The sequence below is a fragment of the Drosophila mojavensis genome, unplaced genomic scaffold (genome assembly GCF_018153725.1).
Source record: "Drosophila mojavensis isolate 15081-1352.22 unplaced genomic scaffold, ASM1815372v1 contig_80, whole genome shotgun sequence".
NCBI lineage: Eukaryota > Metazoa > Arthropoda > Insecta > Diptera > Drosophilidae > Drosophila > Drosophila mojavensis.
The window spans coordinates 5,162,902-5,190,881 of NW_025318906.1; the positions used below are offsets into that span (position 1 = coordinate 5,162,902).

General features: G+C 40.6%; 12 protein-coding genes, 1 long non-coding RNA gene and 1 other non-coding gene across 18 annotated transcripts; 7 read left to right on the forward strand and 7 right to left on the reverse strand.

Moving 5' to 3' along the window:
* Positions 1–231: 231 nt before the first annotated feature.
* On the reverse strand, positions 232–1,482 carry LOC6578798 (cyclin-dependent kinase 5 homolog). The gene is made up of 4 exons (XM_002004668.4): positions 1,238–1,482; positions 969–1,156; positions 537–901; positions 232–475 (listed from the first exon to the last, which is right to left on the reverse strand). The coding sequence occupies exons 1-4, from the start codon at positions 1,403–1,405 to the stop codon at positions 312–314; spliced, it is 885 nt and encodes a 294-aa protein (XP_002004704.1). The 5' UTR covers positions 1,406–1,482; the 3' UTR covers positions 232–311.
* LOC6578799 lies at positions 1,269–3,063 on the forward strand. Of its 2 annotated transcripts, XM_002004669.4 has the most exons (4): positions 1,269–1,360; positions 1,500–1,622; positions 1,683–2,789; positions 2,853–3,063. In XM_002004669.4, exons 3-4 carry the CDS (start codon positions 1,695–1,697, stop codon positions 2,958–2,960), a joined length of 1,203 nt encoding a protein of 400 aa, XP_002004705.2. In that variant the 5' UTR covers positions 1,269–1,360; positions 1,500–1,622; positions 1,683–1,694; the 3' UTR covers positions 2,961–3,063. The 2 variants fall into 2 exon arrangements, with proteins under 2 accessions (XP_002004705.2, XP_032586148.1); XM_032730257.2 differs by lacking the exon at positions 1,500–1,622 and having other exon boundaries at positions 1,283–1,360.
* A 136-nt stretch (positions 3,064–3,199) lies between these two features.
* Positions 3,200–7,642, forward strand: LOC6578800 (myb-like protein AA). 2 transcript variants are annotated; one of them, XM_002004670.4, is made up of 4 exons: positions 3,200–3,215; positions 3,363–4,018; positions 4,677–5,648; positions 5,706–7,642. In XM_002004670.4, exons 2-4 carry the CDS (start codon positions 3,672–3,674, stop codon positions 6,775–6,777), a joined length of 2,391 nt encoding a protein of 796 aa, XP_002004706.3. In that variant the 5' UTR covers positions 3,200–3,215; positions 3,363–3,671; the 3' UTR covers positions 6,778–7,642. The 2 variants fall into 2 exon arrangements, with proteins under 2 accessions (XP_002004706.3, XP_043866899.1); XM_044010964.1 differs by lacking the exon at positions 3,200–3,215 and having other exon boundaries at positions 3,369–3,398; positions 3,524–4,018.
* Positions 7,643–8,014: 372 nt separating this feature from the next.
* Positions 8,015–9,028, reverse strand: LOC6578801. Its single transcript, XM_002004671.4, has one exon. It carries the CDS (start codon positions 8,879–8,881, stop codon positions 8,141–8,143), a length of 741 nt encoding a protein of 246 aa, XP_002004707.1. The 5' UTR covers positions 8,882–9,028; the 3' UTR covers positions 8,015–8,140.
* An 82-nt stretch (positions 9,029–9,110) lies between these two features.
* LOC6578802 (probable ATP-dependent RNA helicase Dbp45A) lies at positions 9,111–11,030 on the forward strand. Its single transcript, XM_002004672.4, has 6 exons — positions 9,111–9,240; positions 9,307–9,848; positions 9,909–10,075; positions 10,134–10,492; positions 10,550–10,703; positions 10,763–11,030. The coding sequence occupies exons 1-6, from the start codon at positions 9,165–9,167 to the stop codon at positions 11,028–11,030; spliced, it is 1,566 nt and encodes a 521-aa protein (XP_002004708.1). The 5' UTR covers positions 9,111–9,164.
* Positions 11,031–11,070: 40 nt separating this feature from the next.
* Positions 11,071–13,390, reverse strand: LOC6578803 (NAD kinase 2, mitochondrial). Its single transcript, XM_002004673.4, has 6 exons — positions 13,301–13,390; positions 12,626–12,872; positions 12,161–12,401; positions 11,886–12,092; positions 11,416–11,818; positions 11,071–11,345 (listed from the first exon to the last, which is right to left on the reverse strand). The coding sequence occupies exons 1-6, from the start codon at positions 13,365–13,367 to the stop codon at positions 11,242–11,244; spliced, it is 1,269 nt and encodes a 422-aa protein (XP_002004709.2). The 5' UTR covers positions 13,368–13,390; the 3' UTR covers positions 11,071–11,241.
* Positions 13,391–13,880: 490 nt separating this feature from the next.
* On the reverse strand, positions 13,881–15,841 carry LOC6578804 (putative uncharacterized protein DDB_G0286901). Its single transcript, XM_015163333.3, has 3 exons — positions 15,699–15,841; positions 14,242–15,617; positions 13,881–14,186 (listed from the first exon to the last, which is right to left on the reverse strand). Exons 1-3 carry the CDS (start codon positions 15,736–15,738, stop codon positions 14,091–14,093), a joined length of 1,512 nt encoding a protein of 503 aa, XP_015018819.1. The 5' UTR covers positions 15,739–15,841; the 3' UTR covers positions 13,881–14,090.
* A 5-nt stretch (positions 15,842–15,846) lies between these two features.
* Positions 15,847–17,228, forward strand: LOC26527330. Of its 3 annotated transcripts, none has more exons than XR_006357859.1 (5): positions 15,847–15,862; positions 16,274–16,331; positions 16,589–16,644; positions 16,818–16,901; positions 17,144–17,228. It is a non-coding gene; the product is annotated as an uncharacterized LOC26527330 (long non-coding RNA). The 3 variants fall into 3 exon arrangements; XR_001449219.3 differs by lacking the exon at positions 15,847–15,862 and adding an exon at positions 15,919–16,028; XR_004364163.2 differs by lacking the exon at positions 15,847–15,862 and adding an exon at positions 16,067–16,082.
* On the forward strand, positions 16,680–16,756 carry LOC116804190. The gene has a single exon (XR_004364246.1). It is a non-coding gene; the product is annotated as a small nucleolar RNA Me28S-Gm3255 (small nucleolar RNA).
* On the reverse strand, positions 17,216–18,454 carry LOC6578808 (cytoplasmic tRNA 2-thiolation protein 1). The gene is made up of 3 exons (XM_002004675.4): positions 18,313–18,454; positions 18,101–18,258; positions 17,216–18,047 (listed from the first exon to the last, which is right to left on the reverse strand). Exons 1-3 carry the CDS (start codon positions 18,358–18,360, stop codon positions 17,222–17,224), a joined length of 1,032 nt encoding a protein of 343 aa, XP_002004711.1. The 5' UTR covers positions 18,361–18,454; the 3' UTR covers positions 17,216–17,221.
* Positions 18,455–18,526: 72 nt separating this feature from the next.
* On the forward strand, positions 18,527–19,742 carry LOC6578809 (transmembrane protein 183). The gene is made up of 2 exons (XM_002004676.4): positions 18,527–18,756; positions 18,818–19,742. Exons 1-2 carry the CDS (start codon positions 18,690–18,692, stop codon positions 19,720–19,722), a joined length of 972 nt encoding a protein of 323 aa, XP_002004712.1. The 5' UTR covers positions 18,527–18,689; the 3' UTR covers positions 19,723–19,742.
* A 464-nt stretch (positions 19,743–20,206) lies between these two features.
* On the reverse strand, positions 20,207–24,071 carry LOC6578810 (sulfhydryl oxidase 1). Its single transcript, XM_002004677.4, has 2 exons — positions 22,438–24,071; positions 20,207–20,944 (listed from the first exon to the last, which is right to left on the reverse strand). Exons 1-2 carry the CDS (start codon positions 23,884–23,886, stop codon positions 20,453–20,455), a joined length of 1,941 nt encoding a protein of 646 aa, XP_002004713.1. The 5' UTR covers positions 23,887–24,071; the 3' UTR covers positions 20,207–20,452.
* A 594-nt stretch (positions 24,072–24,665) lies between these two features.
* LOC6578811 (probable palmitoyltransferase ZDHHC24) lies at positions 24,666–25,818 on the forward strand. Its single transcript, XM_002004678.4, has 2 exons — positions 24,666–25,000; positions 25,063–25,818. The coding sequence occupies exons 1-2, from the start codon at positions 24,760–24,762 to the stop codon at positions 25,662–25,664; spliced, it is 843 nt and encodes a 280-aa protein (XP_002004714.2). The 5' UTR covers positions 24,666–24,759; the 3' UTR covers positions 25,665–25,818.
* On the reverse strand, positions 25,733–27,980 carry LOC6578812 (protein PTCD3 homolog, mitochondrial). Its single transcript, XM_002004679.3, has 2 exons — positions 27,526–27,980; positions 25,733–27,468 (listed from the first exon to the last, which is right to left on the reverse strand). The coding sequence occupies exons 1-2, from the start codon at positions 27,856–27,858 to the stop codon at positions 25,834–25,836; spliced, it is 1,968 nt and encodes a 655-aa protein (XP_002004715.1). The 5' UTR covers positions 27,859–27,980; the 3' UTR covers positions 25,733–25,833.

Sequence of the window (27,980 nt, forward strand, 5' to 3'; positions counted from 1 at the left end):
TTATTTGTAGACATTTGGTTTGTTTATAATTTCAGTATGTATATTTATGAAGATTTACTCTATAAATATTAAGTGAACTAGGTACAGTTGCAATTTTTTTGGTTCTTACATTTACTTAATGTATATTTAAAATATTACAACTGATGGCATTTGGTAAAAACTACGTTAATAGAATTGTAATGAATTGAGGATAAAAACAATGTGTATAACTAAAGATACGTTCCTAAAATATACATACAATTTATATATTATATTATATTATATATTATTGAAACAGTCGTAAGAACTACAAGTGAACTTTGATTGCCACATTAATGACCCGACGAGGAGGTGTCTGTGAAAAACGGGTGCTGCATTGCGGCTTCCGCACTAATTCTCTGATTCGGACGGCAAACTAGGAGTTTTTGAAGTAAATCACGGCCCTTAGCATTCAGTCTTGGTACAAGTTGGCTCCACGATGTAATTGGTGGAAAAGCTACAAAATCAAGTTTTAGTAGTACATATGTAATAAATTACGATTGCTTTTCTAAAATTACATGGAAGCGCAACATAGTCGGAAAGATGTGTGACACCGGGCCAAGATTCCTCAGTTGGTGTGCCAAGCACCCGGAATATTTTCAGCAATTGATCAAGTACATCGGAACCAGGAAATAGCGGACGTCCTGCATCAGCTAATTCAGCTAATATACAACCTGCTGACCACATATCGATGCTCGTCGTATAGAGTTTGGCACCGAAAAGCACATCAGGTGGACGATACCACAGCGTTACCACCTCGGCAGAATAGCACTTCACAGGTATGCCAAAGGCGCGTGCCAATCCAAAGTCAGCCAGCTTCAGTTCTCCGTTCTTGTTGATGAGCAAATTTTGTGGTTTCAAATCCCGATGCAGCACATTGTGACTAAAATGGAGAAATTGAGTAAAATGGCAATTATAACTGGTGATATATACATATGCATGGCACCCACCTGTGACAGAAGGCTAAGCCGCGCAACAGTTGCAGCATAAAGCTTCGGCAAACTGCCATATCGATTTCTCCATTCAAACTGTCAAAGTACTTTTTCAGGTCCTGATCGCAGTGCTCAAATACCAATGTCAACTTTTTATCGGAGTGCAGCACATCACAGAGTCGAACAATATTTTTGTGTTTCAGTTCCTAAGTGAGATTGTGACGTTACGTGAATATATAGCAAAAACATAGAGCAGATCTCTCTCTGTTAATAGTTGTAAAACAAACCTTCAGTAAGCATATTTCTCTCAGCGCGGAACTAGGCACTCCCTCGTCGTCTTCATCTAAGCGTACTCTTTTTAGTGCCACGATTTCCATAGTATCCCGATTGCGGCCCTTAAACACCGTGCCGTAAGTGCCCTCACCAATCTTTTCCATTTTATCATATTTCTGCATGTTTATAAAATATTTGTGTCGCGATTACCTGAAAAACCGTGCGCGTTGCCAGACCGTCATTTAGTCAGCTGTTTGATTTCATCGTCTCTAATAGGTCGATTGCAAGCATCAGTCGCGCGAAGTTGGTTGCGAACGCAAAACCGAGCTGTCCTGTCAGTTATTACTGTCACCTAACGGGTGCTGAAGGAGAATTGGAAGGAAATTGCTATTGCTAAAAGTAAAAATATAAATTGTAGCTTTTTTCGTTAAAATTTTCAATTTCCCTCTTCATTTTTAGAAAAAAGAAAAAATGGAATCTTTAACCGATGATGTACTCATTCGCATACTGAGCTATTTAGATATTAAATCGCAACAAATCATGTTAAATTTGCATCCACGCTTCTTCAATTTGATGCCGATTGTCTGGATCTCACAGTATAAAAAAGTCAAGATGTCTTTATTCGAAGCAAAATTTTCCATCGACGACTTGCGATATTTCTTTCAAAGCATTTCCAAAACTGTCCAAGTGATGCATCTGAGAATGATGTCTGCGGAGCAATATATGGTGCTCCTTGAGTTCATTTTTCCAAAAGTTTACGATTTTCGGTTTGCAACTGTGCCAAGTAGATTGCTCTCCGATTCGGATATACCAAAATTGATCATGACGTTTCCAAATTTAAAAGAATTTAGTCCTCAAGGGAGTTTTTCGGGCAGATATTTTACCGATTTCCCATTATTAGAGCGCCTAACATTGACTTATTGCCAGCACTTCAGTGTTGAAAATCTAGCAAACGTTATGAAAGTACGTAAATTAAAAGAAATCAAGCTTTGTCTTTTTGATCGCATGACTATCGAAAAAACTCCTATATGTCTGCCCGCAGACTCATTGGCTAATCTCGAGTCTATTAAAGTGGAAATTGATGAGTTGCCGTGGTTTGAAGACCACTTGGAAACACTTGATTGCCTTAACGAGCTGACCATTTCTGGTCCTGGACTTATGGGCATACTTCCTTTACTATGCCGCAAGCTGGGCTCTATAACTGAAAAGCATCATTTCAAAATATTGGAAACATGCAACACCACTGACACGTTGTGCACTGTAATTGAATCAAAGCTACGCGTGGATAAACTAAAAATCGTTACAGATAATTATCTATTGGAAGACCTGGGTTACTTTTCGCCAAGCTGCTTTGAATATCTAAATCAATTGTTTTTTAAAAGCTGTTGTATTCAAGAAAAGAGATATTTTAACAATCTTATGCACAACATTGCAAACATCGAGTTTGTTAGCTTTGAGCAATGTGTTTTTACATTTGATAACTACCAATTTATCGCAGCTAAAATAGGTGAGAAGCGTAAAAAGCTTTTGCAGGTCAATTTATTCCAAAATACTTGTGTTTGTACTGTAAGTATTTTTTATTATAAGAATAGCTAGTATACTAATTGTTTAATATTTATTTATTTATAGAGAAAACCTTGGATATATTCTAAAATCGGTGAACATCCTTTACTGGAATTCATCGAGGGCAAAAACTATGATTACACATTTGAACCCATTTACATGACATTCAATTAAACATAGAATACCTATATTGAATGCTGATAGAATGAATACATTGTTAAAAATGTCAAAATCAAGTACAAATTAAAAATATATAATTTTTGTCTGAATAACAAAATATCAAATCACGCTTTCCCTGTAAATTAGCATAAAATTATTATTTGAATTAGGTGGCTCTTCTTGTTCGAACACAATTATTTTTAAATGTAACGGCAAATAACATTGCGTGCATATCTGTAAATACATTGCACGATAACAGCCCGTTAACAGGTTTGTTATTCACGATTTTTGATTCGTTAACTAGTTCCTGGTTCACGCAAATGGTCACTGCGAACCAAACGCATTCGTTGTAAATTAATTCGGTAGAAAAATAAGTCAAATAAAATATAAATTAATTATTTTGTGCATTTAATTTAGTTTGCACGTTAACAACTTAAGAACACAGATACTTGGGTAAGTTCCATGTTGGTGCGCAAAGTAAATGAAAGGTGAAATTTTATGCGCATTTGGACACCTTTGTCAACGCTTATTTGCGCAAAATAATAAGTTCCAAGTGTTTATTGTTGTTGGTGGACCAGCACACACAAATACATAGAGAAGTTGGCTCTCTTAGCGCTGACAGAACAAGAACCAGTGGAAAACGCAAAGCACAACAACAGTAGCAGCAGCAAGAAACAGAACAGTAATAAAAACAACAACAACGTTTGCGCCAGCGATCCCAGCGAAATGGCTAATACAAATATGATTACTAGCAATCACAACAGTAACAGCAACAGCAACACCACCGCCTACACTTACAACAATTACAACAGTGTTAGTGCTGACAGCGGCAACAGCAGTGGTAGCAACGGTGGCGGCGGCAGCGAGGTGCAAACGCTTCGCGAAGTTTGTAACATGCTCAACACAGGCGCTCCGAGCAGCTATATGATACCAACAGGTGGTTGTGTGTATGATCACATTATAACGATGATGCGCGGCCTTAATCTGCAGGACGACGGCATTGTCCTTAACAACAAAATCAAGGCTATCGAAACCGATTTCTGCAACATTGTGCGCGACGAGTCGATGCTATGGTATGTACATTTGCTGTTTTTATTGGTGTGAATGTGTGTGTGTGTGTGTATGTCTGTATTTGCATCGTTGTCCATTGATGATTAATACATAAGTATATATGTATGTATATGAATAAGTATGTATAGCTTCTGTAGACGTACATTTATTTCCGTGTATGTATGATACAGACACATTTGTATACGTGAGAGCCAGTATTAATATTTACAACTATCTGTAAAACGATGTCGCAATTCACTTAAAATTTTTAGAACTAAGAGATTTGTGAGCAAGAGAGTGGAAATCAGAAAAAAGAAAAAAAATTTCCCGCCAATTGGATAAACAAGAAGTATGTTCTCGAAGACTAAATACCCTTGAATTATTACAAAGAAATTATTGTTAATCGGCTTATTAAGCATGTTTGTATTTGCCTATTCTACATAAGTAATTAGTTCGATTGAGTGAAATTTTCAGCTAGTAACAGTATTTTGAACTTTAATTAATGTCATTTTAACTTTTGTTTTTGCACAATGTCAACACACAATTGTTATCCATATAAAGCCCCTTTCTTTATCATAATCAGGGCTGCAGCATACAGATATAACCGGTTCCCAACTGTATGACCAAGTTCAACACGTTCACAGCGAAAACAATAACATATCTCTTTAAATACCATTGCAGTGAATCCATGGAGTACATGAATAACAAAGCCCTATTGGATGCTGAGACAGCACTGAAGTTTGCTTTATTGTTCTCCTCGCGCAACTTTGACGCCCTTGCTATGAACGAGACAAAAGTGCGCAGCGCCATGCTTAAGATCCTGGAGACGAACTACATCAATGCCGATGCGTACCGACAGCACGATAAGAATCGATTGTACAACTCTATAACGTTGCTGGGCGAGTACTACAATCGAGTTCGTCTTGCGAACAATGCTCCAATCACAATTCTGGGCGATTCACTCCTCACTTTGTTAACGCGCGAAATAAACGATGTTTCCGTGGTGATGAGCACGCGCCTAGCCCGCTTAGTGCTCTCCCAGATCACACTCAATGGTGAAATAATGCGCACCCGCCACAAGACAGAAATCGATCAGCTATTATACCATGTCCGGCGACATCTGATCATGCAGCCAGCGCTGACAGACAAAGTAAAGGCGATGCTGCTAATGGTGCTTGACTTGTTCTATAGCCATTTCAAGAATGTCGGCCAAGAGCTGGAAGCCATGTACACAAACTATTTGGCCATCGATGAAGACGAGGATAATGGCTTCAATAACAACAACAACAGCAACAATAACAACAGCAGCAACAGCAACAGCAATGGAGCCGACATGCAGCCACAGACCGACTCTTTCAGCGGGCAAAGTGCGGCCACCTGTTACAGCGACGAGGAGAACGGCAGCAGCGCTAACACCTCGGCCCAGGAGGTGCCCAAGAAATGGAGTGAGCAGGTCTGTGAAGATTCACTATGTGACATTGTTTATGGCGAGACACCGGCCAATGGAGATGAGCAGCAAAAGTTGTTCGATAACGCTGGCAGTACCTATGAATGTGGCTTGCCCAGTTCCAGCCGCCAAGCCCGACGTGGTTATCAGCCCCGACATGTGCCACGTCCCTTAAAGCAGGCCCAAGCTCAGACGGCACATGCAAAGTAAGTAATCCATAAAGAATCCTGGAGCTCAATCTTTCACTTTGGACTTTCTTGCAGCAATGTCAACTCCGATCAGTATGCATCTATGGCCAGCAGCGAGGATCGCGATGAGTCAAAGCCGCTACCAAGCTGGCGCAAGACACGTTTCAATCGTGGCAATGACGGCGATCAGTCGAATGGCCGTTCCCGTCACGATCAACAGCGCCGCTACAGTGTCAGCTGCGATGACGATCATCAGAGTGTGCGCAGCGAGGGTCGCGGTGGTAATTTGCGCCTGTACAGCATAGATGATCGTAGAAAGCATTCGGAGGAACGATACGAGCGCAATCTGGGCGGCGGCAGCAATTATAATAATATTGTGAACTCCAATTGGGATCAACGCGACGATCGAAGCGAACGTTCCTACATAAGTAATTATGAGCGTGGAAATAGCTACAAACGCGGTGGACGCTATAACAATCACAATCGCAACACGTACGACAAACCGCCTCGTTTCCAGAAGCAGCAGCAGCAGCAACAGCAAAGTCAACAGCAGCAGCAGCAACAACCACAACAGCAAAAGATCCACAGTGAAACTTGGCGTCGCTCAAATACAGCCATTAATAATGCATATCAGGATGAGAATTGTGCTTACAATTCGAATGGACCAGAGTCGAACAGTCGCAGCTCTTCGCGTGCACGGACGCTGCCACGTCCGCCCAAATCTCAAATGGACGATGGTGGAAGGAAGTCAAGCGCGAGCTATCGTTACAGCCAGAGCCCAACGCGTGGTGCTGGAGGCGCACCTCGCAATTTTCCGCGATACAGCAGTCAGAGCAGCTTAGCCAGCGAGGCATCGAGCACTTTTGATCGTCGCCAGCAATCGTCACGTCCACATCAGCATCCACATCAAAATCAGCATCCGCATCAACCGCAACGCCATCGCAATTTTACACGTCGTTCACAGCCCAACATACACCAGCCGCAGGAGCCAAATCCGCAACAACAACAACACCAACAACAACAGCAGCAGAAACCACAATCGAATGTTGACAACTGGCATGGGGATGGTGACAAAGATGAGAGTGAGCTGGTGCGCAATGCGCAACAGACAACACAATATATGAACTATCTATCCTCACAGAAATGAGAACTACGAGCACGCTGCAAAAGAGCTCAACAGCCACAGCAGCGTGGTCGTCATCGTCGCATCACCAGAAACTACAAATGCATGGAGTGATTACAAAAACAAGCAACAAAATAAGCACGAGTATGATTGTAAAATATTTGTTTTAAAATTGAAAGTCTGCAACGAGATTTAGTTTCTAACGTTTTAAAAAGCTGCCCAATTCTCTCTCTCTTCTCTTCCTGCACTCAAGTAATCAATTAGTACTTTTTTGCTTTTCATTTAAATATCATTATGTATTAGAATATTTGAATTTTTTGTACGAGTATATATCGGATATTAAGTCCACCTATTCAATTGTATAGTTTATAATTGTGCCGTTCATTTAATATGTTGTTTACAATATAGTAGAGACTGTTTCTAATCTACAAATTGAGCTCAAATGTTTTGAACCTAACTCGTGGCCATTTTGCATCTAATCTCCAATTTCCCCGCCTCAAATAACAAACAAATACAACAAATATGAAATTAAATCAAACGTAAACACAAATCAAGATAGGCTCAAGTACCAATTTTAAATCGAGAGAATATTTATATATACATTTATATAAAATAAATCGGAATCAATTTATGCTTATCCATAAACAAAATGTAAATATCTATTGTTATCGACGACGGATCGATCAGTATATAAATCCCAACATACATGCATACACTCACACACACACACATAAATATATATAGATACACATACACAAATAAACAGAAAAACATGTTTTATAAAAATTTTGTTAGAAACTAAGTACAAAAGTCATAAACATGAAACAAAAATCCTATTTCTAATATAATTGTATGAATAAAATGAGAAAATTATGTTGTTTAAATGTTACATGCACGTTACCCACGTTATATTTTAGCTATATATATACATACATACATATATAACAAAATGTCATGTTGCGATTCAGAGAATGAAAATTTATTAAAGAAAATATTACATAAGTATAACACATGCAGACTTTAAAGAAAGTTATTATTATAAATAATTCTGGAAAGAAGCGAAATGCATTATTATTGTGACGAATTGGATGAAGCAACAAAGCTGCTAAGCATGGTAAATAACTGTGACCACAAATTCGTCAGATATACGTACTTTAAGTATAACAAAGGTTTAAACAATAGTTCATATATACACATATACATATATATTTATGTGTACTAATATACAAATACATAGTCTAACAATAACAATTTTAATAAATATATTTCCAAGACTTTTATTTAGAGCTTTTAAATATTAAGATTCTTTAAAGCGGATCATTAAAAGTAAAACTGAATAACAATAAACCAATTGGACAGTAAGCCGTTCAAGTTGGACCAATTGGAATCAACGCTCGGCCTGTTCTTTAGGCGTGACAACCAGTACCTCGTAGTTTCTATTGGAAACCTCGTCCCGTTGATAGGGCATGTATATAACTCGATGGGATGGATGCACTTTGCCGAGCAGGGTCTGTCCCATATACTCAGAGCGAGCAGTATAAAGCGGCTCACCGAGTTCCGAGTAACCAGTTTTAAGGCCACCTGGTGGCACTTCACCATTTGCTGCAGCCACCCATTTAAGTTCACAGTCCGTTAGCACTAATAGCTCCACCTCTGAGTTCAGCAGATGTGCACTGCAGTTCCAGGGAGCGTATACGGCTTTCTTTTGCGGCACGTAATTAGCGGGGAGCAAATCCTCATGCAAATATACGCGCGCCACATATGTATCGAGGCCCTCATGATCAGTGCCACATTGGACAGCACCATCGAGCATGGTGGGCGGCACTGGTTCATCCAAATCAAGGGGCACCCATTGAATCTGAGAGCGTTCTACTTCCTCTACTTCGGTGTTTTCGGCGAAATTCAAATAAATGCGATGCACACGCTGACGGTGGCAAATGGCCCTGCATTGGGGACAGCTTAAAGAGCGGGATAGCCAACGGCTAAGGCAGTTCTTGTGGAAAACATGACCGCAACTGGCTGTTGAAAATATGATATCATTCGCTTTGTAAAACTCATTACAAATTCCACACAGAACGTTTAATGTTTCGGTTGGTTGTGTTGATTCCGCTTCTGATTCTGTTTCCATTTTATTGCGACTGTTCTTTGTATTTGATTGTGTCTAGCTAATATATCAAATCTTCAACTTCTATTTTATCAGATTAATCATTATTTATACAATTTGCGAAAATGCGTATTTCATCAGAGAAAAACGAAGTGTACTAATAATCGGTGTTTTGTTTTTATTCGTTAATTGCAACATATTCGATTTATCGATAGATCCATTACCTATCGGCTATCGAAGACGATAATTTTGTGGCCCTGGTCAGCTGCACGTTGCTTTTATTGTTGCTTTTGATCGTAGTATAAATATGCAGCGAAAGGACCCAAATCCATTTCTGAAACTTGGTTTGCGGCCATGGCTGGCCAAGCAGTTGACCAAATTAGGTAAGCAACATGATTATATAAATAGAATATATAAGAGAGCTTAACATCGTATTTTTTATTCAACAGGTCTTAAGGGAGTAACGCCTATTCAAGAGAATTGTATACCACCAATTTTAGCTGGTAAGGATTGTATTGGTGCAGCTAAAACAGGCTCAGGCAAAACCTTTGCCTTTGCTCTGCCGATTTTGGAGAAGCTGAGCGAGGAGCCAGTCAGTCATTTCGCCCTAGTGCTAACACCCACGCATGAACTGGCCTATCAAATCTCCGAACAGTTTCTCGTCGCTGGTCAGCCCATGGGGGTGCGCGTGTGTGTTGTTTCCGGCGGTACAGATCAGATGATAGAGAGCCAAAAGCTAATGCAGAGACCGCACATTGTTGTGGCAATGCCCGGGCGACTGGCGGATCATCTAACAGGTTGTGATACGTTCTCGTTCGATAATCTCAAATTTCTGGTCGTGGATGAAGCAGATCGCATGCTGAATGGTGATTTCGACGAGAGTCTGGCCATAATCGAACGCTGCTTGCCTAAGACCCGACAGAATCTATTTTTCTCTGCTACCATGAAGGACTTTATGAAGGAGTCAAGCATATTTCCTATTTCCAAAGATGTAAGCAAGTAAATCTACAATTTCTCATCGATTATTATATTTTATTATTCTATAATGTAGTTAATGGAATGGTCCCAGGAGTCGGACGTGGCTACGGTGGAGACACTTGAACAGCGGTATTTGCTGTGCGCTGACTACGACCGTGATATGGTGCTCATTGAAGCGCTGCGAAAGTTTCGAGAAGAAAACGAAAATGCGAATGTCATGATCTTCACCAATACAAAGAAGTGAGTTTACTATATGTGCAAGATATTACAGATATTAAATTGTTGTGTACTTAACTAGATATTGCCAATTGCTCTCGATGACGCTCGCCAGCATGGAAATTGAGAATGTCTGCCTACATGGGTTTATGCGACAAAAGGAACGAGTTGCTGCACTAAGTCGCTTTAAGTCCAATCACATACGCACGCTGATTGCTACAGATGTAGCTGCACGTGGATTGGATATACCCAGTGTGCAGCTAGTGATCAATCATATGTTGCCACGTACGCCCAAGGAGTATATTCATCGTGTGGGACGGACGGCGCGGGCTGGTCGCAAAGGCTTGGCTATATCCATATTTCGATTCCCACGCGACCTTGAATTGCTTGGTGCCATTGAAGCTGAAATTAATTGCAAGCTAACAGAGCATCCCATAGATCGTACGTTGATTGATCTTTTTGAACAACCTTCTGTATTAATTGAATTATTTCCCTTAGAACGCATGGTGGAACGTATATTCATGCAAGTGAATGTCACAAGACGTGAATCAGAAATGCAACTGGATAATAATGACTTCGATGAGCGTGCCCAAAACTACAGACGAAAAACGTGGATTATGGAGGGCAAGGATCCTGATGAAATGGAGGCACTGTGAGTAATCCAAGCATTGACTAGAAAATATATCTAATTCACTTTCAATTCCTTTGCAGTTATCGCAAGAAACAAAAGGAAAAGCTGCGGGAAATACGCCGCAAACGTAAGCAACAAAGGGCGGAAATGAGCGCCAGCGAGGAGGGCAAGGCTGTGCTAAATGATGAACGGTTCAATTCTCTAGACACTGCGCGGTTCGAGAAGAAATTTAAGAAACGCTCAGCAGATGATACGACCGAACAAAAGACACCACAAAAACTACAAAAAGCAAACTCAAGCAAAGCAAAAACGAAATCAAAATCAAAATCAAAATCAAATATAAAGTGAATTCAATGCTTATGTCTATATGTATATATACATTAACATATATGTATCTGTGTAGTTTAATAACAAATAACTTTTGAGCTTACAACTAATAAGCAGTTCCGCATATAAATATGTACGTAATTTCAATTCAGACGTATTAAAAAAATGCAGCTGTAGCAGCCTTTAATTTATATGTGAAGCAGGCACTTGGGTTCAGTGTTTTAAGTTTTTTTCAGTCTAGGGCGATGGTTAACAGCGCATCCTCTGGATGAATCTCGAGCAGCACCTTGGCGCCATCGTTAAATGGATACGAGATACTGCCATCAATGACCAGACCTGAATAGGGAAAGGAAGACGAATTCAATGGTTGTTTCAATCAGCTTGGACTTAGCTCCTTGTTACTCACTGGCATCCATGCAGTGCGATTTTATAAACACGGTCTGCACAAAGTCCCGTGCCTTAAATGTCTTTGGTGATGGCCAAACGCCCACACAGATCTGCTCCCGTATGGAGTAGCATAGACGCGGATCATCAGGTGGGAAAAGCAGTCCCTGATTGTAGCGCTGAGCGATTTCCTCAACATTTGCGCGCAATTGAAGAATATGCGGTGCACAGCTATTGGGAAGTGATTGGAGCATATCCTCCACATCGCTGCTGGTAATCCGATTGATGCTCGTATGCCACGAAGTGGACCCTGTGCCTGTGCTGACGCACAGACCCGAGCATTTTGTTTTATTAACCACATTCTGGTGATTGAGCACCAGCTGCAAATGCGACACGCGTGCCGAAAGTTGTTCTCCAATGAAGACCTGTACGACAAAGCATGAGACGATTAGCTAAATTGATTTGTTTTGCTAAACTAAATTCCATTATTACCTCGTTTAACGCCAAGTACGGTAGAATTCGCTTCATTTTAGCTTTATACTTGTCAGCCATTTTCCAATCCAATTCCTCTGGCGCTGTATCAACCTGCTCCATTTTAACCGCTGTATGCCTGAATAGATCCGTGGACTCGGGTATGGCGCCATTGTTACCCAGCATGGTGGTGCGAATGCGTGATCGATGCACCCACTTAAAGTCGCCCTATAATAACAAATAAAAGAGATCCACATTAGCGAAAAGTTGATTAAATTTATGGAGTAAAGACTTACGCATTTAATGCGATTAACTGCCTCTTCGGGATTCTCGGAGTAGTGTTTGGGCAGCAGCAGGCGTCCTTCCGAGTGCTGTGGGTCGGAATTGAAGCCAACAATCGGTGTTTTCTGCTGGCTTAGGGCGAAGAGGGGACTGGCACGATTCGCTGATAGCAAAAAGGTGCCATCGCCGCCAACGGGCACAATAACATCAGCCCAGCTCATCACATCCTTGCTCAGAGAGCTTCTAAATTCAAGTCTGCTTGTTTAATAAAGTCAAACAGCAGCCGCAAACAGGGACACGTTATGTGGATGGCGGGAATCAACAAAATTTGTAGTTGGATGACAATGACGATCGATCAATTTATGGAACACACATCAAGCACAATCACAACAAGGCCACACACAATCAATATATATAATATATAAATTGATAGGTGCACTGTACTGTAAGAGGTTCCACAAAACATCTCATCTACCCACCTGCTGGACAGCTTTACCTCGCAGCCAACATTCCTGAAGCTGCGTACGATGCGCCGCTCGAAATCCTTGTGCAGGTTATGCAAGTAGAGCATGTTCTCCACATCGGTGCCGCGATCTCGTAGCTTCTGCTCCAGCTGTTCCCGCGAGAGATCCGGATGACGCATTTGCTCAAACTCATACCGTGAAAGCTTCGACACAATCAAGGCGCGTTTCAGTTTAAAATTTGCAGGCGAAAAGCTCGCACATTCTGGACAAACGTAAGACATTTAAGTTAAATAATGAATTATATTATTATTATTATTTTGCTAAGCCTGACAGAATTTTTGAGCACTATTTGAATTTCGAAATACTATACTAATTGACAGTTTTAGTTTTATTGCTCTAAAAGCTGTGTTTACACATTGAAATTAGTTGAATAGCAATCAAAATAATAATTAAGTAGATTTTTGTAGATAATCTTTTAGTAAAAATGATTTCTCACAATCACATGCTCCAGACCCTATAGCTGATAATAAACGGAAGCGTAATTAAAAAAGCCAAGTATATAATATATACTGATATATATAAACGCGAACAAAGAAGACATTCAAAAAAAACAAACAGCCAAATTAAATAAATAAGATTTCACAGTCAAATTGCGCGCTATAAATGAAAAATTAAACAAAGTACAATTACCTTTTACCCATTGTTTTAGCAATTGCTTGGACTTCAACATGCTGAGTGTAGTTGAATGTAATAGCATTTATTTCATGAAACTTAAACTTGTTTTCTACATAAATTCTTTGATATTCTTAACTAAAATATGTTGCAGTTCATTTAACGCTGAAAAAACAAATTTCCTTTTGAGCCACTTTTTGTTTACAGTTATCTGTGCTTTTATTTTTCTCATACATTGAGTAATGTACAATTTTGGCAAATTGGAGGTTATTATGTGTAAAATAAAAACTAAAGATTATTTGTCATAATGAACACGCGTTATCCGTAGCCATTGAACGTTTTTTGTATTTTACGTCCACTTTCCTACTCTTTATTAGATTTACTGATTGATTGATATTCCAGCTTGTTCGTAGTCGTCACAACTCTCGTGTATGAATACTCGCTTCGTTTCGCCGTCACTTATCGCTGTTTTGTTTCTATTTTTGTTCGCTGTCGGTTTACATCTCTTTACTGACAGCTTAGTTCTTGTTGTGCATTGCTGATAAGCGGTACGGCCTTTTCTTATCAGCCAAAAATAATAATAATAAAACAAAAAAAATACATTTACTTTCAGTCATTTGGCTATGTGTTTGTGTGCCAACAAATTGACATTCACAACGGTTGCCGCATTCTTCTTCTTATAAACATACGCCTACGCAATATTCACATTGAGCGCATTTGTAGCCATTCGCCTGGAACGAAACTTATGCGGTCATTTTCAAAATTACTTAAAGATACAAATAATTGGTATTGGCCAGTCAAGAGGTGTCTACTTGAACCGATGATACATTCGCAATTCAGTGGCTTGTGGGCGAATGTTCATGTCGACTCCATTTGGTTCATTGTCGAGCCCAATGTTTTTGTTCTGCAAAATAATTGTAACTCATTGGGTATATTCATAGATAAAAAAAAACATTTACCTGCAAATTCGACAGCTGCTGCTGTACATCCACATCCAACATAGGCTTGTGAACAACAGTGCTTAACAAGATCATCGCATTCCTGGCCACTTCGGCCACATTTAAATTAATGCAGCTATTCGCATCCAAATTCATAAGATCTGCCAGACGTAGTGAATCCGAAGCAATACTGCAACCATGTTGGTTGCGGTTTACCTGGTTCATTCCATTTCCAAATAGGCCGTTGTTAGACTGTTGCAATATATTGGAATTGGTTCCTATTCTTGAACCCAAACGATTTGCAATATTATTATTAATATTGGCCATATTATTTATATTATTGTCAGCCATATTGTTATTATTAATTATATTATTATTATTCATATTGTTATTATTAATAGGCAAATAGTTATTATTCATTAGAGTATTATTTTTATTATTGGCCATATTATTATTATTATTAATATTTTGCATTCCCGATGCTTGATCAACGGAAGGACGAATTTGATTAGCTGAGTTTATAAGTGCAGTTAACGAATTGGAGCCCAATTGCCAATTGGCGTTGGCTTGTTGTTGATAAGATTGAAAACAATTGTTGTTCAGATTATTGCCTGAGCTAGCAAATGGATTCGAATTTAATGAGGAGCTCACAATAAGCTGCGAGCGAGTATTTGGAAAATGGCCATCGATATTCATTAATACCTTCTGCTCTTGCTGATTATTATTGTTGGTATTATTATTTTTGGTATTGTTATTGTTATTGTAATTTTTATTATTATTGTTGTTGCGGTTATTTTCTGGTTTGTTTTTGAATCCATGAATCCATTTTTTACCACGCTGTTGATTACGGTTCGGAATGTGGCCTAGACGGCTGTGTACAGAATTGTTACGATTAAATGTATTCGTGTTGTTATTTTGCTGACTGTTGTTATTGTTACTGTTGAAGCGATAATTGCGACGTTTCATATGCTTTCTATTATGATAGCGGTAGCCTAAAGTTTTTGGGTTATCACGCGGAGCATCCATCGGAACCAAAGGTGCAGCTCCTTGGGGACGATTCACATTAATTGGTGTTATGCGCCACTGCGCCGAAGAAGCCGGAATTTCCGTTTTTGGCTCTATAGCTGCATTATTTGTGGAATTTTGCGATTCAGCTTCTTCATAAATCTTATTGAAGTCATTAATTTCAAACGAAATTTGATTCCTATTGGAATCCTCTATGGAAGAATTTAGCTCTTCCATCTGTTCTTCCTCCTCATCTTCAAGCTCGTCTTCATCATCCGGGTTTTCCTTATAAGATTGCAAACGAGCCGCTTGTCGTTGTCTCTTTTCTACATGGAATCCATAATGTTTAGGAATATTCGGTTTAGGTATAACACACTGCTCGTAATAGTCGTCTAGAAAAAATTTTTATTTCAGAATAAAATATAATTTTCAAAATTATTTTTTATATTTGTGGTATTCCCTTTCTATATTACCGAGTGGCATCAAAATATCTGGCGAGCTGAACGAAGTCATTCTGAGTTATTATCGTAAATGAACTGCTCAAAAAAAAAAGAAATCAAATTTCTTAAAATCTGAGAACCGCACACCAAGACGAAATTTGAGAGAAGAACAGTTATAAATTGTCAGAAATGCATGTGTGAGTCAGGGTAACATTAAAAACTAATCGAAATGTATTGGTCGACTCAATTCATTGAGGAAATATGCAACTCTGTTTCTGAGTGGTGCAGCCAACTTTGCCAGCATCCGTCACTTTTATTCTGTTCGTAGAACGTGTTACACTATTTCAGTTGAATTTAAAAGATGTAAGTAAATTGCAGCGACGAAAATGAATATTGCAGCAATTATAACTGTGATAAGTGTGTAACAAGCCTTTTTACAGAACTCAAAGCTGCAAAAGCAAATTTGAGTACAGGAAAATTACCCCAAGTCAGCTATAAATAAAATTGTAGTCACGTGGCTTGGGTCTACGTTCCTACGGCTGTACAATTTATATTTTTCTCATTATGTTAAGATTTCATTTTTAATGAAAGGTCTTTCTGTTTTATAGGTGAACTGTTACTGCAATCGCCGGCTAAGGCAGGCTCTAAAATACATATTTGAAATTGGTAAGAATAATTTTTCTGTATGTAGTTTTCTATCATGCGAACTTGAGTCGCTGGTGTAAAGACAATCTCCACTTTAGCTAGTGCTTTTTTTCTGTTCGCAGAGCAAATGCGCTTCGCCCAAGCATAACCCAAATTTATTATATACAGAATTTGCGGTGCATATTTTTTTCGCGAAGCCGACATCTTTTTAATGAAATACACCACTTTATATCTAATTACATTCCAAATTTGCTTATATATATTTTCTCTATTTACAGAAAAAATGGGACACTATCAGTGTAGTCGTAACTAAAATGCCACTGAAAAACCTAAGGTGAGATATTATATTTTTAGGATAAAATTTTTAAAGTTTGTCTGATGAGTAAATTATTTTCTGACACCTCGAATGAATCACTGTGATTTCAACTGTTTTAACAACTGAAGTTGTCCTTAAAATTATATTGTATTTTGTTCTAAGCACTTTTTAACCAAGTATTTTATTTGTAGGTTATGCAATCATGTAACGGGTAATTGTAAACCTCATGTAGACTGTCTGCCATACATCAACCTGGACGAGAATACCTAATTTAGGTAAGTATTGCTTGACCGAGTGCTTTCATCGGGTTCCATTTGCAATGATGAACACTTAATTCATTCACTGACAGCATATAAACGTTAAGCGCTGACAAACTTCTTCAATATTCTTTTGATGTAAGGGAGTCTTGCTTAACCGGTTATGTCCCATGGTTAATAATTTGGCACTGAGCTCTTATAATAAATAACTCCTCTCTGTGCTTTATGAGCAAATACTTATACTTCATCTTCTTTTTCAGGTGCTGGAAGTGTTGGAAAAGCTTATCCATGGCAATACGCTGTAAATGTAAATACATTCAATAAAGAAACAGTTGAAATTAAAAATCGTTTTTTACTAGATTAGCACGTTCCCTTAAAGCTAGTTCCTGGTTCTGTTTAGCAATCATTCGATCGCCCTTTGATTTCTTGCCTATACCCAGTTTGGGTAGCCCTCGGTTAAGTCCTTCTAGGAGCACACATGCCTTGCATGGCTGCTGCGAGGAGACAAAGCCACAGCGTTCGCAATTGCCGCGGACGGGCTTCTTCACGGTATCCTTGAACCGCAGTTGTTCGCCCGAATATATAATGTCCATTATAACAGAGGGCCGCACCTTTTCCAGATCCTTGAGAAAGGCTCGTGCGTGTCCTCGGTATGCGTTTGGCGCAAACACGCACTCGGTGGAAAAGTAAACCAATTTTTTATAGTGCGCATACATGACGATCTCCTTTTCGTAGCTGTATTTGAGTGGCTTCACTCGGGGTATGGAGTCCTCACCACCGCCCGTGCGAATATCCGTGCAACGACGCAATCGAGCCGTGTCGCCTCGCAGAATATTCATTAGCACAGTCTCTGCAATGTCATCGGCATTATGGCCAGTGGCAATGCTGTCCACACCCAACAGCTTTGCTCCTCTATCCAAGGCCTGGCGACGAAAAACTCCACAAAATGTACAATTGTTGGAGCGACCTATTTGCGCCACAATTCGATCCATAGTCCAGCCGTAAAGCTCTTCATAGGAGAGGATTTTCAGTGGCATTTGATAGTCATCACGATTTTGTTTAACCGTTTCCAGACTGTCGTCCCGATAGCCTGTGATACCTTCATCAATGGAGAGCAGCACCAAATCTAGCCCATAATTATGGCGCTCATTGAGCAATTTTAAACTGAAATTGAAGAGTTTAGCAAAGGAATAAGGTAACCTAAGCTTAAGACTTACACATGCGCTAGAACTGTTGAGTCTTTGCCACCGCTGGCGGCCACTGCAACCTTCTCGCCGCGCCTAAAAAGCTTGCTGGTAGTAATTGTATGATGGATCTCAGCCTCAAATGCGGCAAAAAAGCAGTCCTTGCACAAAGCATCGCCGGTTTTAGGCCGCTGCGAAAATATCGATTAAAATATTAAATATTATTATAGCACTGCATCACTTACCTTTAAACTGGCCCTGTTGCCACATTTGGCTTTGCAATCTATAGGCATTTTTAATGAAATCTGTAATGTTTATAAACAACGTGCAATGGCAGTAGCATGGCAATTATCGATAACAAAATTCAGTGTTGATTAATGTCACAGCACAAATTTAATAACAAAAAGGGTTACACCTGCAACTTTCTGTGTATGAAACCAATAATTATTTCCATTACATTTACATAAAATTATAATATGACAATTCAAAATATATGTTAATTTTAATTAAAATATCACAATTCTTATTTATAGTATCTACTAATACAATATATATATTCTTAAATTTTATCAACGGGCTACCCTGTATGGTTTGCTCGGAATGCAAACAGAAATTTTAAATTATGACTTTAGATGATGAAAGCGAACAATACATTCACCAAAAATTATATCGTAGCCGTGGCAAATGTGGTATGTAATGTTTATTCTAAATTATATTTATCTATTAAAAGTTAAATCTTTCAAAACGCAGCAATCTATGCATGTCAATCGGATGTATACGTCGAGCTGAAGCAGAAATCCAATGCGTATGCGAGGACACCAATTCCCGGAATGGCTGAGAACGCCAATAGTTTCACACTTGATATTGGACACGATGCTTGGTTTCAAATAGCCATGCACTTGGATCCGGAGGATGTGCAGACCTTTGCCTTACTCTGCAAGCAAACTGCCAAGCTGGTGAGCTCTCGAGTCTTCTGGCGCAATATGTACAAACGCTATTGCTTGGGCAGCACAGCCAAGGGCTGGAACTTGGAGCTGCCTGCCCAATTGCAGCTGGAGCAAATACGTAACTGTGATACGAAAACGCTGCGTGCTAAAGTTATTGAAGCACTTTACCATTGTTATAGTCCACTGAAAGCGCGTCTGGAGTTGGGCTACAGTCTGGACTGGCTGCTGCATCGCACCTTTATGTCCTGCTCGCAGAAGCAGTATCAATGCCTGTGGGTCATATGCTATGCACTGCGAAACCAACAGGCAACAGCGCCCAGAGGATTAGTTGAAGATGGAGGTGGATCGGCACAGGCGGACAACGAAGTGGTCAACGATTGGGAAGCGTTGGCAGAGGATGCTGAGTTATCTGCAAGCCTAACTGACTCCTCCTATCGCCATGAAGGTGTTGTTCTACTGATTGTGCTATGCCGACAATTTGTGCCACTGCCGCTACAACTGCTTTACAATCAGCAACAGTCGCTCTTTCGGCTGAAGGCTACACGCGAGATGCTCTGCACGGATATGCGTGCCAAGAACTTGGAGTTGGACTTTATCGAGGACAATAGCAGCAGCAATAGTTTGAGTGTCACTGTTAAATATTCACGAATTGAAAAGTACAAAGTTCTGCCTTGGTGGCATCCAGATTTCAAAAGGTTTCTTAAATAAAATTCGAAATATACTTTGTATTCTAATGTATGTATATATTTCCGTGATGCAAATGAATTTGATCAGGGGTCCTCGTTATATAGAATTATTAATAAGGATTAGTTTAGCATTGCCTTAGCAGAATGTCTTCGTATTTCCTAACTATAAACAATATACATTTAAATATACTATGATATAATCTTGGTCCATAAGTCAGCTTAGGGTCAGCTATATCAGTTTTCAGAACAACAAAATCTTTATCAATGCTGTCGCTACTGTAACAATAAGGTGATTGAATATGAACTTCTATGGGACATTGAAGAGACCTTATCTCATATGTGATGCACTCGTGTATACAATATACAAGTCAGATGACAAGACCAAAGACATATGTTGTACATTGTTTGGTTACTACCGGAGAGCTTCCCATTTCAATTCCAGATAAAATATCGTACGTACATTTTGTCATTTCATATACATACGTACATATAGAAAGGCAAACAGGTTTATGTTTTGATACGTAATTTTATAAAAGCGATTTGTTTTCGTTCATTATGTTAAAGGATATACAACTGGAAGATTATTGATATATACATACACACATTCAACTTAAACTTATTTGTGAGTTACATACAAAAGAACATTCAGAGGTGTTCGTTATTAGATTTAGTTATGTTTAGTTGTGTTGTCTTTTTTAGAATTGAAGCTAAGCCACGGCGTGGTTTGTTGTTCTAGAAAGACGTGGATCTGATTACACTTTGCCCAGTAGATCGTGTCCGTACGGCTTCTTGCGGTAGCCGCCTTTGAAGGCGAACAGCTTAAAGGCCACCACCATCATCACAATGCAGAAGGCATATAGAAACATGCCCATGCGCATATCCATGTCGGAGAAGACGTTTGAGATCTGTCGCTTCTGGCGCATCGTGTCCAGCGTCTCGTGCAGCAGCTCTGCCCGCTGGACACCAAAGCGACTGACAAACTGCGGATTGTGAATGTTCTTCAGGAAACTGAGGACCGCATCCTTGTTCCAGTCAATTGACAGATTATCTTGCGATCCGGTTGCTGGCGCATTGCGGCACTGGGCACAGCTGTTGGCACTGGGAAATTGTTGCTTTGGGAATTGCGGATCTTCGGTGGCGTCGCCGGCCAGACGTTGATTAACCTCATTATGCGCTGCCCACAGCCAGAGCACGGCTTCGTCTTTCGATGCAACGTTCCAGATTTTACGACGTGTTGCCATTGCCTGAAACAAAATAATTGGATAACTCGTTAAATGCACTTGTGTCAATACAAACAGCTGCTGCTAAGTCAACAATGTGGGTCGTTTGGGTTAATATGAAAAAAATAACAAACACTGGATAATTGACAATTGCGTAATATGCAAGTTAATAAATCCAGACTGAAATGTATTTTCTTATATACATATAGTAAAGAATTTTAACTTTATCAGCACTGCCTTTTTTTTGGGAAACTATAACTGTAGTTCTTTGACCCCACGTTTGTATATGGCTAATCAGCATAAATATTTAGCAAGAACTAGACAGCTATGTAGGTTATCAAGACAAGACTAGACAAGTGTATATATCTATCATATAAACCTCACAGATTTTTTATTGCACAAATTCTGGGAATTTCTTAATTGCAACCGCTTGCAAATTATAACTAAATAATTGAAAAATATATAAATTTAAATATTTGATTTTTTTCTCTGATAAAAATTTGTTTTCACTTCAGCTATTGTTTCGTTCTCCATTTCCTCATTTAATTAAGCTCACCTTCAATATGCTAATACAATTATCGGGAGTTAGAGTCTATTGAGTAACTGTTAATTTGATATATGGGTTAGTAGTAGTAGTAGTGAGTAATACGTGCTGTTCATTAGTGTACATGGATATATAATATAGTTAAATGCGCTTTTCCTTAATTGTCTTTAATAAGGTTTAGTACAAGAGTGTAATCTATCAATACGAGCATATGAGTTGCGACATTCTCATTAAGAGTTTCTTATCTTCTGTAAAGGTTTTTTGCGCTAACGAATATTTATGAAGTTCGTAAAACACTAAGCACTTCCACACTTACATATCAGGGGTTGGCGAGCCCATATGCATTTTAAAACTAAATTACTTTTTTCAGGTGGAAACATTTTCAGACTAGTCAAATGGAAATAGCTAGGCATTAAGTAGATATGTATGAACTCTATATTGTCTGATAAGAGAGAAGAATATATGGATATATACAAATGTGTATGGGTAAACGTATGTATACATATTTTGTTTAGAATTTCATATCAATCTGTGTCCTGTTCATAATATGAAATAATATAAATGTATGTATATAGAGCAAAATAAAACAAAATTAAACCTGTCTATTTAGTCTCTTCTCTCTTATTTGAAATATTTCAGTCCGGATCAATTGCTGTTAGTCAAGCAAAAAAAAAAAAAAAAAAAAAAACAACCAACTATTCTGTGAGGTGTAAAAGCTGTGCCAGAAGTTCTTGTTTAACAACAATTCAACGGGAACGAATTACTTATAAAGTAGTTTGTATATATAAATAACATATATTTATACATATATGATATGTGACCAGGCAAATATTCCTATAAGCTCTAGTGCGGCGCCCTCAGCAGCTCGGAGGTCAGCGCTGATCTCATAGTGAAAGCGCGCACTATAATAATACACGTAGGCCAAGCAAATCTAAAATGTATGTGTGTGTGTGTGTGTGAGTGGCTGACTCACCTGGAAGTGTTCGCTGCAATCGGTGCAGCCGAAAAAGTGCTTGATATAGCCATGCATGGCCTGGAGGACTTCAAGTGGATCCTGCGACTCCTCGTTGCCCGCTGCCTGCACGCTCATAAAATGGAAGAGCGTCCACAACGAGCAGGTGAAGCCACGGAATTGCGGACTGGAGCCCGCACAGCCCACGTACTGTGTGCTTGAGTACACCTGGCCCAGTTTTGTTTCCAGACGTCGCATCTCATCCTCGAACTCCTTGCCCGTCAGCTTTTGATTGAATTGCAAAACGAAATCCTTCAGCTTGGCCACTAGTTGGCGTCCCTTGGTACCCAGAGGATTATAGCGTTGCAGCACGACGAGGAATCGCTGCAGAGCCAGCAGACGATCGCCACTGATCTCGTTCACTTTGGACACCTCGTTGTGCAGGATGGTGCGTATGGCCTGCTCCAGATCGGCTTGGTAAATGATATGTTTATTGCGCTGCACTTCACTGATGATTTGCTGGAGCGAATTAATTGGGCTATCGCTGCTTGGCTGCTGGGACTCAGGTTGCTGCTGTTTCAATGACTGCAGTGGTCTGGGCGTAAGACTCAGAGCATAGAGCGCATCTTCTATGGATTTGGCATAGGCGTCGCTGCTCTGAGTCGACGGCGTGTGGAGTTTCACATTTCCCTGTCGATCCACAAGTGCCAGCTGCTGCTTATTGATGTCCAGTTTAAATTTGGACGCAACGGCTGGATCGCTGAAGCGGCGCACCTGCACAGAGGGCCACTTGAGCAGGAATAGTGCCGTTTCGGCAGCCAACGTGGAATTCTCCGGCTCATAGATGAGCGCTATATATTGCCGCTGGCTGTTGAGGCCCTCGAAAAGATCTGATGCACTCTCATTTTCCGTCACAGGCGCAAAATTTGGCCAATATGTGTTGTTCACGGTCTGATTTTCGGCAGCCACCATGGCGGCGAGCATGCTGCGTATCTCTTCGGGTTTCTGGGACTCCAGCTTCAAGCCATAATTGTTGGCACTGGGCTGAAAGCCTGGGCGCATATAACGCAGTGTTGGATAGCCCATTATCTCGTAGAGGCGGCAGATGCCATTATTCTCCTCGGCAGCACAATCGATGGCACTGACGATGACAACTTCCTGCCAGGCGTTCAGCTGTTCGGCAATCTGTTTGTAGGTGGGCGCAAATCGTCGACAATGCCCACAATATGTATTGTAGAATTCGACGAGCGAGCCGCGATTCTGTTCGAGCACAGTTTCATTGAAATTGGCCACAGTTAGCTTAACCACCTTATCGTTGTCATCGTACAGGCCAAGCTCCTCATCCACCGGCGCAGATTGTTGTTTTAATACCGCCTCGTATCGGTTGAGTGGGACGCCAGCAGTGGTCAATTCCAGAATACAACATAAAAATATTGTTAAACCTGCCAGCTGCGCACCTTGTCGAGTCATTGTGTTTGGGCCGTGTACGCTGGGTTTATAGGTGTTCAGTGCGCAATGCAATGAGAACGACTGATACGATATTTTCTACCGTAGCATTTGGAATGTTTTATGGTTTCAATGATTTTGATTAGCGACACAGCGTATTTTCGCACTCTCTCCTCTGTTTCTTATTCTTCTTCTCACTTGCGAACGCTCGCGCTAATAGCTCTTAATAGAGATGAGCACTTTCAGAAAATAAGTGACTCAGTCACGGTGATTCACGAGCTGTAACCAAAGATGTTTCGAACTGATTGAGGTAGGGTGCCGCCACACTTAACTTAATGAAAATCGTTGTGCATTAAGTAACTAAGAATAGAGGCATTAAAGTAGCGTAGCAACAAGTTGCCGCAGATTTCTCATGTGTTTAAAACGATCAATAGGGAATTAAGTTATTGGGGCAGGGCATACACCTGACAGCTGTTGTTGTCATAGCTTTAGAAAAAAAAAGACATATGTAACAGGTTCGCAGGCAATGAAGTACTTCCGTCCCAGTGCGTGTAGAGTTTTTCAGATAATGTAAACATTAAAGAGCGTTGCCATAGTGGGCTTACAGCTCTTCAATATAAATAATGTATATTTAAAAAAAATCACTGCAGAAAATGGGTACAACTTGATCATTGTGTTAATTTAAAAATTCAATTAGTATACAATTTAGAATTGTTTTTCTACAATAAATCACAGTTTTGTCGGTTTCACTTGTGACGATAATCGATTTACAATAAAATACTATAATACTATCGATTAGCTGAAGTTCGATATTTACACATTGTCAAAAGTACACCACTTGCATGTCAAACAAATTTTAAAAGTCCTAAAAAATTAGAATAGTGTATTGGCGTAAAGATGATATTACGACCATTGTATAGGGCTTTTTGTCCACGCTCTATTGGCGATGCAGCATGTTTTTTTCTTATTGCGGTTGGTGTGCCGCTAACGTACATATTCCAAGTGACAGTTATTATGCCAGAGCTGCACGACGTCGGCAGTTTTTGGTATACAACAATTTGGCTCGCCGGCATCTTTTTGGTCTTCAATATAACGTCCAATCTGTTGGCCTGTATGCTGGTAGATACCTCTATCAAGAGTAAGTAGCTGCTCGATCATTGTGCTGGGTTATTTGGGCATTTCTAATGATTTGCATTTCAGTGGATATATTGAAGCCACCCTTGGAGCCGCATCTGCTCAAACGTTGGCATATGTGCGATATATGCCAGGCGCTGGTACCTCCACGTTCGTGGCACTGCGAGACCTGTGATGTGTGCGTGCTCAAGCGGAATCATCATTGCCGTTTCACCTGCTGCTGCATCGGGCACTACAATTTTCGTTATTTCTTCTACTTTCTATTCTACATGGGATTAGGAGCGCTCTACGTTGTAATTAATGCCAGCATTTATCTCTGGTATCTTCATGCCGACTATTATTGGCGCCCCTACACATTAGTGACCATCCTAGTGCCTGCTATCAGCCTGACTGTACACGCCAGCTGGGAGAATTTTTATCTTGTTCTTTATGAGCTGAATATCTTGGCATTCGCCATGTCCACGTTGCTGCTCATTTTCCATCGACCTATTTTCCAACGGGGCGCCGTAATGAAGGAGCGATCAAGCAACGCGTATAATCTCGGATTGCGTGGCAACATAGAAATGGTGCTGGGCAAGCGCATGTATTGGACCTGGCTGTCGCCGTTTGTGCGCAGTGAGTTGCCGCACGATGGGGTCAACTGGCTGCCACTGACGAAAGAAGAATGAATCTCCATCTGCATCAGATACTAGTCTTATATCTAAGTAATCTCACGGTCTAGCACAAATACGTCGAATTTTAGTATTACACAATGCATTCCTTGCATTTATTTAACATTTTATATTTATTGCAAATTATAAAAACGAATTTAATTACTATTAACATTCACTGTGTATTTTATTTGGTGAGAAATCCTTCGCCGACTAGGGATTTCAGCTTCGCCAAATGCACTTCGCTGAGCGTGAAACCCTCGTGAATGCGCTTTGCCAGCGGAGTCGTTTCCATGTTGTTCTCCACAGCGTACTGCAGCGCCATCAATGCCTGGCTGGGCGCTTTGTTTAGGATGCACGCTTCGACATACTCGAACAGAGCACTGTCCGCAGGTGTGCCGGGAATGCGATGCTGTTGTTTGTCTATGTAAGTAAACACCTCGGTCGCCTTGTCAAAGCTGCTGTTGCCGCGAACAAGAAGGGTCAGAATGTCGCCCAGCATTTGACCAGTAAAGGAGACTTTCTTGATTCGCTTAGCCGACTCCTCAATCTTGTTATACATATCCAACGCTACGTTAGCACACTGTTTTGGAAGCTGTTGCTGGGAGGGCAGCTCCGGGTTTGGGCGATTGTCGACCATAATACGTAGGACGTAAAGCAACAGGCTCTCGCGATGAGTGTGATCGAAGATGACCATGTCCGACCAGATGCGAGGCACGTGCTCTACAGCTCCATTGATTTCGATAGCCCGCAAGATTTCTTCCATAATACCCGGCTCGGGTATGTAAATGTTGGGCACCAGTATATCGTAGGTGCGCATGAAGTCTTCAATGGACTCGGTCTGGCAGAGCAGCGCTAGGTAATTGCGATAATAAATGCCCTCCTTAAAGGAGTCACCTATCAGATCGTAGTTGTTGCCAGTGTGCAGCAGCTCATCCACCCTCTTTGCCAGAGCTTTATCATGCAAGTGATTACGGCACACATCCATAGCCGTGGCAAAGAAGTATGTGTCCTTCGGATGCTCCACCTTGAACTCTTTGCCGCCAATATCATTCAGGATATCTATGATGACGTGTGAGACGGGCGCACGTTCTCGGCAGAATATAATCAAAAGGTAGTAATAGGAGCCTAGGCTAGGCACAATGCCCAGTTGCTTGAATTCCGGCAGCACCTTCAGCGCTGAGCTGCGGGCCAATTTGAAGTTTCCAAATGTGCTGATGCACTCCAGTACCGCATTCAAGGTACCCAGATTGGGTTTCAGCTGCTGTTCGGCCATTTGGTTCAACAGCGACGTGCACATCTGCCAGCGTTGTTCGGCTGTATCCTTGATGAAGCTCACAATCTGTATGATGGCATTATATGTATTAGTGTCCAGCTGGATACGCTTCTCATTGGCTTCCTGGAGCAGGGCATATGCACGCTCACACTGCAAATATTTGGCCATGCCACGTATAAGTGCTGCATAAGATTGTGGTGTCTTTGGCTCAATTGCTGCGTAAAGTTTCTCAGCTAATTCACCATCCTTCCACGTCTTGCCATGTCGTTCACGTCGACGACTGTTCTGCATAAACCAACGCTCCTCAATATATTCCTCTGGTAACGGCTCTTCGTTGTTGTAGAAGCATACCAGCTCTAATAGGCTCTGTTTCAAGGCATCACTGACCTCAATGCCCTTTTGTACCAATAGATTATACACTAGCACTGCATCCTTCAGCTCACCTTGTGAGATGAGCAACTGCAGTGAGCTCGCATCCACTTCCGATTCTTCCGTGTAGACCATGGAAGGGGCAAACTTTTCAATGGGTGGCTGGGCTTCTTGGTGCTATGGGGTAGGTTAAATATTTCTTAATAATACACTCTACTCAAGGGAAACACTTACCATAAAGAGCTCGCGATGTTCCTCTTTGATCCAATTTGCTGCCTTGCGTCCAGCCTCCTTCGATAGAGCATATGTTCGCTTCGTGATGTTCGACATGGGTATCAGAAAGGGATCGTCGTGATATTTATAGTGCGGTGCCGTTGGATCACGTCCCACTGTGCTGGCCAACGCCTGCAGCAGATCTGTCGGCGACCGTTCAATGCGCTTTGGAATTTCAATGTGCTCTGCAGCCGGTTGCGGTGCGGCGGTTGTGTAATGTGGGCCATTGCCGCTGGCGATGTGCCGCGTTAGCCTGGACCGGGGCAGCTGTCTTAACTGGCGCGTAAGGTACATATTTGTTAAATGTGGGATGTGCTAGCTCAACACTTTTAGTTATAAAAATTAATTTTCAATTTACAAATATTATTCGCTAACTCAGTAGTAGGAGCAATGTGACCGAAGTGCGAAAATCGTAG

Excerpts from the sequence above, each read along its gene's own strand:
- LOC6578798 (XM_002004668.4), bottom strand. The coding sequence starts at position 1,405 with ATGCAGAAATATGATAAAATGGAAAAGATTGGTGAGGGCACTTACGGC. Across the intron at positions 902-968 it reads GGCTTAGCCTTCTGTCACAG|TCACAATGTGCTGCATCGGG; the intron begins GTGGGTGCCATG and ends TCTCCATTTTAG. Across the intron at positions 476-536 it reads CGACTATGTTGCGCTTCCAT|CTTTTCCACCAATTACATCG; the intron begins GTAATTTTAGAA and ends TTGATTTTGTAG.
- LOC6578799 (XM_002004669.4), top strand. The coding sequence starts at position 1,695 with ATGGAATCTTTAACCGATGATGTACTCATTCGCATACTGAGCTATTTA. Across the intron at positions 2,790-2,852 it reads AAAATACTTGTGTTTGTACT|AGAAAACCTTGGATATATTC; the intron begins GTAAGTATTTTT and ends ATTTATTTATAG.
- LOC6578800 (XM_002004670.4), top strand. The coding sequence starts at position 3,672 with ATGGCTAATACAAATATGATTACTAGCAATCACAACAGTAACAGCAAC. Across the intron at positions 4,019-4,676 it reads CGCGACGAGTCGATGCTATG|TGAATCCATGGAGTACATGA; the intron begins GTATGTACATTT and ends ATACCATTGCAG. Across the intron at positions 5,649-5,705 it reads GCTCAGACGGCACATGCAAA|CAATGTCAACTCCGATCAGT; the intron begins GTAAGTAATCCA and ends ACTTTCTTGCAG.
- LOC6578801 (XM_002004671.4), bottom strand. The coding sequence starts at position 8,881 with ATGGAAACAGAATCAGAAGCGGAATCAACACAACCAACCGAAACATTA.
- LOC6578802 (XM_002004672.4), top strand. The coding sequence starts at position 9,165 with ATGCAGCGAAAGGACCCAAATCCATTTCTGAAACTTGGTTTGCGGCCA. Across the intron at positions 10,076-10,133 it reads ATCTTCACCAATACAAAGAA|ATATTGCCAATTGCTCTCGA; the intron begins GTGAGTTTACTA and ends GTACTTAACTAG. Across the intron at positions 10,493-10,549 it reads AACAGAGCATCCCATAGATC|AACGCATGGTGGAACGTATA; the intron begins GTACGTTGATTG and ends TATTTCCCTTAG.
- LOC6578803 (XM_002004673.4), bottom strand. The coding sequence starts at position 13,367 with ATGCTATTACATTCAACTACACTCAGCATGTTGAAGTCCAAGCAATTG. Across the intron at positions 12,873-13,300 it reads GCTAAAACAATGGGTAAAAG|AATGTGCGAGCTTTTCGCCT; the intron begins GTAATTGTACTT and ends ACGTTTGTCCAG. Across the intron at positions 12,402-12,625 it reads GAGGTAAAGCTGTCCAGCAG|ACTTGAATTTAGAAGCTCTC; the intron begins GTGGGTAGATGA and ends TTAAACAAGCAG.
- LOC6578804 (XM_015163333.3), bottom strand. The coding sequence starts at position 15,738 with ATGACTTCGTTCAGCTCGCCAGATATTTTGATGCCACTCG. Across the intron at positions 15,618-15,698 it reads AGATATTTTGATGCCACTCG|ACGACTATTACGAGCAGTGT; the intron begins GTAATATAGAAA and ends AATTTTTTCTAG. Across the intron at positions 14,187-14,241 it reads AGCAGCTGTCGAATTTGCAG|AACAAAAACATTGGGCTCGA; the intron begins GTAAATGTTTTT and ends ATTATTTTGCAG.
- LOC6578808 (XM_002004675.4), bottom strand. The coding sequence starts at position 18,360 with ATGCCTATAGATTGCAAAGCCAAATGTGGCAACAGGGCCAGTTTAAAG. Across the intron at positions 18,259-18,312 it reads GCAACAGGGCCAGTTTAAAG|CGGCCTAAAACCGGCGATGC; the intron begins GTAAGTGATGCA and ends ATATTTTCGCAG. Across the intron at positions 18,048-18,100 it reads TCAACAGTTCTAGCGCATGT|TTTAAAATTGCTCAATGAGC; the intron begins GTAAGTCTTAAG and ends CTTCAATTTCAG.
- LOC6578809 (XM_002004676.4), top strand. The coding sequence starts at position 18,690 with ATGACTTTAGATGATGAAAGCGAACAATACATTCACCAAAAATTATAT. Across the intron at positions 18,757-18,817 it reads TCGTAGCCGTGGCAAATGTG|CAATCTATGCATGTCAATCG; the intron begins GTATGTAATGTT and ends TTCAAAACGCAG.
- LOC6578810 (XM_002004677.4), bottom strand. The coding sequence starts at position 23,886 with ATGACTCGACAAGGTGCGCAGCTGGCAGGTTTAACAATATTTTTATGT. Across the intron at positions 20,945-22,437 it reads ATTGCAGCGAACACTTCCAG|GCAATGGCAACACGTCGTAA; the intron begins GTGAGTCAGCCA and ends ATTTTGTTTCAG.
- LOC6578811 (XM_002004678.4), top strand. The coding sequence starts at position 24,760 with ATGATATTACGACCATTGTATAGGGCTTTTTGTCCACGCTCTATTGGC. Across the intron at positions 25,001-25,062 it reads GGTAGATACCTCTATCAAGA|TGGATATATTGAAGCCACCC; the intron begins GTAAGTAGCTGC and ends TTTGCATTTCAG.
- LOC6578812 (XM_002004679.3), bottom strand. The coding sequence starts at position 27,858 with ATGTACCTTACGCGCCAGTTAAGACAGCTGCCCCGGTCCAGGCTAACG. Across the intron at positions 27,469-27,525 it reads AACATCGCGAGCTCTTTATG|CACCAAGAAGCCCAGCCACC; the intron begins GTAAGTGTTTCC and ends CCTACCCCATAG.